At 41.2% G+C, this 7,880-nt stretch overlaps 3 protein-coding genes across 3 annotated transcripts in view; 2 read left to right on the forward strand and 1 right to left on the reverse strand.

Annotated features, from left to right (window-relative positions):
- Nucleotides 1–468, forward strand: part of LOC110068798 (uncharacterized) — an 864-nt gene extending 396 nt beyond the window's left edge. The window contains exon 1 of the mRNA XM_020776211.2: nt 1–468. This exon is cut by the window's left edge and continues 396 nt beyond it. Within this exon, the coding sequence (XP_020631870.2) occupies nt 1–345 (345 nt within the window). The 3' untranslated portion in view covers nt 346–468.
- The window catches only part of LOC110043119 (monocarboxylate transporter 3-like), a 40,571-nt gene extending 32,691 nt beyond the window's left edge, over nt 1–7,880 (forward strand). The window contains exon 4 of the mRNA XM_089292284.1: nt 7,547–7,880. Coding sequence (XP_089148410.1) covers nt 7,547–7,737 — 191 coding nt within the window. The 3' untranslated portion in view covers nt 7,738–7,880. The remainder of the gene's footprint in view (nt 1–7,546) is intronic.
- Nucleotides 825–2,798, reverse strand: LOC149110398 (G2/M phase-specific E3 ubiquitin-protein ligase-like). The gene is made up of 4 exons (XM_089292243.1): nt 2,265–2,798; nt 1,997–2,178; nt 1,457–1,850; nt 825–1,094 (listed from the first exon to the last, which is right to left on the reverse strand). Exons 1-4 carry the CDS (start codon nt 2,647–2,649, stop codon nt 856–858), a joined length of 1,200 nt encoding a protein of 399 aa, XP_089148369.1. The 5' UTR covers nt 2,650–2,798; the 3' UTR covers nt 825–855.

Genomic DNA, 7,880 nt, shown 5'->3' on the forward strand with positions numbered 1-7,880 from the left:
AGGAGACTGACAGAATTCACTGATGCTCATAACAATCATGCCGTGTCAACAGAGAGGAACAATTCCCCGGCTCAGTTGTTTTGGTTAAATCTCCATCTTACTGCCTTCAGAGGAGGCAGGTCTTCTGACGATGCTTGGCGTGGTATCAACGTCCGAGATTTGATGTCAAGTCAAACTCTTCCACACGTGCAAGTTCCTGATACAAGTAATCCTCTTAGCAACGAATCTTTCCTCCGACTGCAGGGTAATGTGGACCCTCTCTCCTCGACCAGCGGCAAAGAACTATACCGCTGTGCTGTGCAAATGGTGGGAGAAATGATGCAACAACAAGACAGCAATGACTAAACGTGATTTAGACAACAATTTATTTTACTGTGCATTTTTATTCTGGGTTGTAACAGAGCAAACCCGAGGTGACCATTACTCAAAGCTCGTAACATTAACTTCACTATAACTGAAGCTTTAAAACCAACTGCAAACCAAACGCCATCAAGGGCAAGTGTTTGGTGTTTCGGAGACTTAGCAGGGGGTGGGAGAGGGGAAAAAGTCTCCCCAATTAATGGTTACGTCTAATGTCCCTAGTGAAAGAATTCGCGTCCCTCCCTCCCTCCCCCTCACAGCCCTCTGGGCTCAATAGCATTAAAAAGCGGCAATTTTCTATAATAAAGCGTAATTTCAGCGTAAAAACAGCTCCGCAAAACTGACACTTGTCACAAGAATGAACTCAACATAGTAAATTCATAACAGTGATACAACAATTACCTGCAATTATTACGTATATCAATATATTATTTCAGATTTAAACGTGCACATTTATTGTTGATTAATAAAAATAATATAACCAAAGTGTACTGTTCAAGCGTATCCAAAGCATGGGGAATTTTTAATCGCAAAATCCATCTTTCGTTTGAATTCTTCATACTCTGAATAGCAGACAGGAAGCCTAATAGTATTGGCGCACGTATTGGCCATTGCGAAGGGCTCATCATCTAAGAACGTTATGGTGGCGGGTTCATCAAATCCCAGTGGTGGTGGTCTGCTTGCCCCAGTCACGAATACCAGCACTTCTTCGATGGAAGCTTCCGCGTCGTGAGCTGCAGGAAAGTGATTCATTAGAAGGGATTGTATATTGTTCGTTAATAACAGAATGGGAAAATTGTCAAGGAAACAACTTTTCCGGGGGGTGGGTATTCCCCTGTGTAAGTCTTTTAGGTATGTGTCGCCCCAAAGGGTATGGGCTTTTGAACCGTTTTGGTCTGAAGACGGATATAAATTTAGACCATTATGGTCTCAACGTTCAACGGAACGAGAACGAACTAGTGCTCACTAGTGTAACTGCAAACATATCTCTTTACTTAGGCTAAGTAAGGAGAAAGAATGCATAATTTATAGTAATAATTTAATTTAGGTGTATTGCAACGTTGCAAGCAATTTACTATATTGTATGGTAACTTACCTTCACAGTCTTGGAGATAATCTCTCCAGTACACAATTGCCCTCTGCTGGGCTACGTAACGGTTTGACCTTGGTTCGGCATATTCGATGTGGAACAAGGCGTCCACCATAGCCGCCGTTAGGAGTTTGTCGGAGCGACAGAGGCACTTCGCGAATTCTTTGGGATTTTCTTTTATTTTTTCGTATACCCCCAATGTGCGCAAACCATTTATCAGTTCTTCCAAAAGGTATCGCGAACTATCCAAAAGGACGTGGCGAGAAATTATTTTTACGAAGTGGTCCTTTTCACCGGTGTTTGTTGCTTGTGTCTTGGACCCTAGCGCAAGCAAAATTTCCTGAACATGGACATCCTGTAAAACTGCGTTGAGCTCTTCTATGTCGTTTGCGGTTGCTATCTAAAAAGGGAATAAAACCAAAGCTGTTACTTAATCATAATTTCAAGAGTAATAGTAATCCGTTGCTTCCAAGAGTGCCGATTAAGTGTCACAAGTGGTACTTTGCGGAGACAGTTCGATATTGTAGTTGTACAACATTAGTTTACCTTTGACAGGGAGTCCGACAACCGATCGTCATGGATGTCGTTGACGTCTGCCTTAGTGTAGTCGACACCGTGTGCTATGGCGTGGTACAGAGTTGGGCTCAGGAAGTTGCCACCGGGGCCTCCGTGTACAAGTGACCAGGCCAAAATTACACCCACAAGGCGATAGTGTCCCTTTTCCCTTGCTAGAAAAATGGGTTAATTAGTTACCTTCACGCAATACATGCATATAAAGCCAAAGTAGTAGAACTATTTGTACGTTGTGATTTACCGTTTGAGTTGGGCACGAGAACGCGTCTATCTGCTGGTCCACCAAAAATCCCTGAATGTTCATTCGCTGCCTTTACCAACAAAAGAAGAAATTCCCTGCGAGGCCCACCGATGTCAACGGCACCTTCGCTGTTCCCAAAATCGTCCGCGAAACAGACGGAAATGATTGCTCCTGGACTGAAACGTTTCCTCTGCAAACATCGGCAGGAATCTTCCCAAATGTGACCGCGCCTAACATTGACTATGGTTCTCCCCTCATTATTGACTCGAGCTGTTCTTAACTCCTGCAATATTTCCTCCAGGTCTCGTTCAGGATTGCTGTCTCTGTGACGTATTGAAAGACCAGCCGTGATAATTATCACATTAATCACGAACAGAATCAACATGAAAAAAATCACCAGGCATACATAATAACCATTTGTAGTCAATATATCAAATGTGATATAATCACGAACCTCAGTCTCTATGATAACGACATGGTCCGTATGTTAAGAGAATTACCTTGCGCTGAGCTCCAGTGCAAGCAGTACGTCCCGCTGGTACTCCTCTTCCTCGTCACTGAGGTTTGGAAAAGGGTCGTCGTTCAGTAGTGTGACATAAGAGCTGCGTTAACAAAAGCAACATTTACCAAAGTAAATCGATAGGCGCACAAAAAAACTACCTCGTTTTATCGTCGCTTAAGGTTACAGTATACCTTCAGGGGTGTCTCGCGTGCAAGCGATGTAGCGCGTCCAGTTTAAGCTGTAGATACCTAAACCCCTATATCAAATTAAAGCTTATGGAGCTGGCTATCAAACTATACCAAGAATTATGAAAGAAAATGAATTGTCGAATTTTTCACGATCACTAAATGCGAGCGCCCGAATTACCTTTCGAAAGCTATAAGTCAAAGCGAATTTCGTTTTTCGCCAATTTAATTTTTTCCACGGTTTCAGGGCCCAAAGCGCTTAAAAAACGTGTCTGCATTTTGGCATATTTAATTGCAGTAATAGGTTATAGAACATTTTCGAAATAGGATTTAAAAAATGTGGAGTGATCGTACAAAAATCGCTCTCGAAGAAAAAGTATTGCAAAATTAACAATTCCCAGACACGCTTTTGTAGTTTATATGTTAAACTAGCCACTGTCCAAATTTAAGAGCAATTGAACAAATTCCCTTTGAGTTATAACTCTTTAAAGTGTCTGCTTCAAGTGAAAAAATTTATTCGAGAAAACAGCGCTAAGGAAAATTTTCTGCTTCGCAAACAAACTCCGCCCACAAACGCCTTCAACTGGGTTCTCAGATAACTAAGCCAATCAGTGCAGGGAAAGTTTACTACCGTTAACCTCCTGGTGAAATTTACGCGCAAATCTCTAAAAAACTCTCGTGTTCGCAATGCGCTCAAGGAACTGAAGGCAGAGAGATAATTTTTTCTGTAGCTCGGTTTTTCTTGAAGCTGGTCTGGCAAAATGGGGAAGACTAAAAAGGATACGAACGCTAGAGTGGCTGAGCGAAGGAAACAAATAAAAGAAAGCGCGGAGAGCAACTGTGTGTGGGCAACTGTGCATGGATAATATTTCAAATGGTCTCAATGAGTCCGACGATTCGTCGATATCGGACTCATCAGAAGAGTCTCTGTCAGTATCCCTGTTATTGCTGTCAAGTTCCGAAATTTTTACAGAACCTTTCTTTTCTCTTACCACGAACATTTGCCCGCCTTATACGATAACTATAGCTTCATCCGCGTGGCGAACTTTCGCTTCTTCACTCACTGATGTATTTTCATTCGTTCTTCGCTGTTTTCGCTTTTTCGAACTGGTCCATGGTTTAAACACGGTCTATGTTTACTTATAACTTAACATAGAGACACGCGTAATACCAAAAATGCTGGGTAGTCAGAACAACAATGCTGATCAACTGAGTAGTCAATTCGTGACATCCATATAGGTAATTCCCGCGAAAATCGTCTCGGTTGATTGCATACGCGCCATAGGGCTGTCAATCAAGAGGTAAACTTTTACTTCCGGTGAAAACGTAAAACCGCCATTTCTCCGCTAATATTTAGCCTTTTTCAAAAAATTTTTTCAGAAATTAGAGATTATTCTTCGACCACTATTTTGACCCAAAAATCCAAATTTGAAGAAAATTGCCGACCCGAAGGTATACTGTAACCTTAACTACCTAGGAGTGTCGAAAATAGATCAATGCCCAATTGTGAGTGGCGAGAAAGAACTTCGATGATACCCATTCGCTAATTGTACAGAGATCGAACGCTGTTTCAATTTTGTAATGTTTGAATGCAGAACCACTTTCCGTGCCAGTCAGAAAAGGTTGAACAATAGAATTATTTCGGTGTATTTTTCCTTGAAAAAAAAAAAAAAAAACATTCAAACAGAGGAAGGGGGAGAAGCGTTGCGTGACGACCCTAATAACCGCTGTGGAGGAGACTAATTAATCTCAGGTTTGATTGGTTTTCTCTCATGGGCAAATACGAAATCCAGAAATAATTGTGCAATAACCCTACACATTTGCGCGTGTTTGAAAATGATATATTTACCTGTAAGAACCCGGCTCACTTTGACTTGTTGTAGTGCTTGTAGTGCTTCCGTCTCCTGTAGTACTTGTTGTGACTAAAGTGCTTTCAGTACGTGCATCGCTTATCGTGCTCATAGAACTTGAAGTGCTCGCAGGGCTTGCTGTGCTTGTGGTACCGGAAGTGTCCCGTGTACTTGTGGTATCTGAAATTTCCAACTGAGATGGCAAATCAGGCATACTGTCGTATATGGTAAGCTGGTATGGGTCATCCTAAAGTTGAGAAAAGGAGAAACATGGTAAGAAGCCATAGTGTTTGATATGGATATTCCAGGTATACTACTTAGTACAAGAGAGTGTTTACTGCCTTCTTTTCTATTTATTTTTGGGTTTTGTGTCAAGTATGACAGGAACATTACTGAAACTCTTTTACCTAAAATCGCCATGCTCAAAAACACAATACAATTTGTTTACGGGTGGAGTCAAAGAAGAAAGAAGTAAGAATAGTAACCTACATTTTCACCTGGCCACATCAACGGTAGTCTCTTTGCCATTATGTATGGAGATCCCTGTGAGCACAGAGAGACAACCTCGGGAGCGTTCCATTGAAAAGAACTCGACGTTTGTGGGACTGTTAACTTTTTGGTTCCTGCCATAGTGCTGAGGGAAAAGAAAAACGGTGAACAAAGCCATCAGTCAATGAGACACACATCTGACAGTTGTTAATAACACCAAACCTAGTCTGCGAACGCAGACGGATTCCCGGTCGTTGTTTCACACAACCACAGTAAATCCGTCTACTTTCGCAGGCTACACAAAACCCAGTGAGTGTGGTACCTCAAATAGATATAAGGCAATACTTCGCCCTGAGACAGGCCAAACGCAGAGGCGAAAACGCTGCTGACTTCTGCCTCTACTTGTGCAGCTTGCCATACAGAGTGTAATGCTATTTTCCCAATAAGGCCCATTTCCGCTAGTTTCGACCTTTTCTCTCCGCGAGGAATCGGAATGAGGACATTGTCGCCCAGTTGATGAGGAAGGCAGATGATGTCCTTGTTATAAATTTTCACTGGCCTCGGTGTATTACTCTTTTTTCGTTTAGTGGGCGGCGGCAGACATCCTGGCGCGCCACGAAAAACGGTCGGTAGTGGAAGTCGCCTCTCCAATGCTGTAGTCCTCCCATTCTACAGGTGAACAACCAAAATGTCATTCCCCTTTTTAAACATGCAATAAAACCTTTGTTCACCTTATGTGTGACGTAATTCAACACAGCAAGAGACAGTTTCTTGCAGAGTAACCTAATATCATCGATGGTTGCTGTGAGGTTTCGTTTCAACTCGTCGAAGAGCGATAACCTGGCGACTATCAACAAAGTCACGCAACGTTGAGAAAATACAATGTGTAAAAGACGGGGGATTTCCGTTCAAAACGCAACTTTTATAGAGCTGCTGGAACAACATGCAAACCACAGGAACCAGCATCAAAAAATACAGTAAGTCAGGAAAATTGAAAATGGCTAAATATTCAGTATTGAATAACACACTAGATTTCAGAGGAATACAATGACTGTTTGCCGGCCAGCACATGTACGTACCTCTTGAGAATTTGAATTTGAGCTCGATGTGGAGCTTGAACTTGTTGAAGTGACTCCCTGACTTGGAAGACGCGATAGAGCCTCATCGACGGCCCTTTGAACTGCCTGGGATACGGCAGAAGCAATTGACCTTGAAAGTTCATCCGACATGTTTGTGTTTTCCCGCGCAATAGATGATCATGTGACTTGTCACATGTACTCGCTCGCGCGGATTATGTATTAAGTTAAATCATACTTATTAAGTTAAATCATGATTTCACTGATATCAAATGTGAAAGTTTGATTTAAATCATGAAGTCGTGATTTCAAATCATAGACGCATGATATGAAACCAGGATTTATTATATCAAACCATGAACACATGATTTGAAATCAGGATTTATTATATCAAATCATAAACCCATGATTTAAAATAGTAATTTATTATATCAAATCATAAACCCATGATTTAAAATAGTAATTTATTATATCAAATCATAAATACATGATTTAATGTCACAAAACTTTATTTAGTAAATAACGAAAACAAATGATAAAATTAAGCTAAATAATTTTTTTACAAACGGCGCCCCATACTTGGCAGCATCAGTCAGTCTTTGATCAGATGATGTTAACTAAGATAAATCTTGCCATTTACCTGGTATTAGACTCTCATACTCTAGTGGGAATGAGGGCAGCTAGCAATGATTTGGGATAATCAGGGTATTTCAAAATGAGCCAAAAATTTATTTTCCCATCACTGATGCACTGAGCTGCATCTAGTTATCAAACTTCGTTGTCCTGATTGTACTTGAAGTAGATCTCTCTCTAAAGTCTTCAGGATGGGAACCAGGAGTATTGGGTCTCTCTCTCTCTCTCATTCCAGGGAGTGGAATGAAGAGAAAACTCAGGGAACGATGTCGTATATGGGGCAGGAGGTGGGAGAAAAAAGGGTGGGGAGAGGGACTTCCAAGGCAGTGGGAACGAGGACAAAAGCATGCAAAATTTTACACCATTGTATGATACTTCAACATTAACAAAGCACCAAGGTATGGAGGCACAAAGTAGGTGCCACAACCTGGAGTGCAAGGTATATGAAGAAGGAAATTCAGATTCTCCCTGACCATCCCTTTCACTCGTCACACTGATAAAGTTTCCAGATGGGAAGTTCTTGACAATGTCCTCATTTTCTTCACAGGTTTTATGACAGATCGTCTCCATACATATGGGCCATCTTTTATCCTGGCTGCTGTGACAGAATTTGCAGCAGCATCACTGCTTCTAATTCTTATTTGCAGCAAAAAGCACATATATAATCATGAACCTTTAGAGTCTGGAGAGGATCATGACTTTGAACATAGTGCATGTATATGGGAAACAAATGTGTAAAGATTAAACCATTCACTGCGTGACTGATGCAAATATCTATACTGGGCTATCTGTCATAGTATATACATGTAGTAAATGATTTTGGCACCAAATAGAAATGATTTAAATGATATCAGTGAAAAATAAAAATTGCTTCTATACCA

Source organism: Orbicella faveolata, unplaced genomic scaffold (genome assembly GCF_042242905.1).
Source record: "Orbicella faveolata isolate gen_17 unplaced genomic scaffold, um_ofav_v1 contig_24, whole genome shotgun sequence".
NCBI classification, from domain to species: domain Eukaryota; kingdom Metazoa; phylum Cnidaria; class Anthozoa; order Scleractinia; family Merulinidae; genus Orbicella; species Orbicella faveolata.

Bases quoted from the DNA above. Each gene is read 5' to 3' on its own strand.
- LOC149110398 (XM_089292243.1), bottom strand. From the start codon at position 2,649: ATGTTGATTCTGTTCGTGATTAATGTGATAATTATCACGGCTGGTCTT. The intron at 2,179-2,264 runs GTAAATCACAAC...CCATTTTTCTAG, and splicing joins TCTCGTGCCCAACTCAAACG to CAAGGGAAAAGGGACACTAT. The intron at 1,095-1,456 runs GTAAGTTACCAT...ACTTTCCTGCAG, and splicing joins TTATCTCCAAGACTGTGAAG to CTCACGACGCGGAAGCTTCC.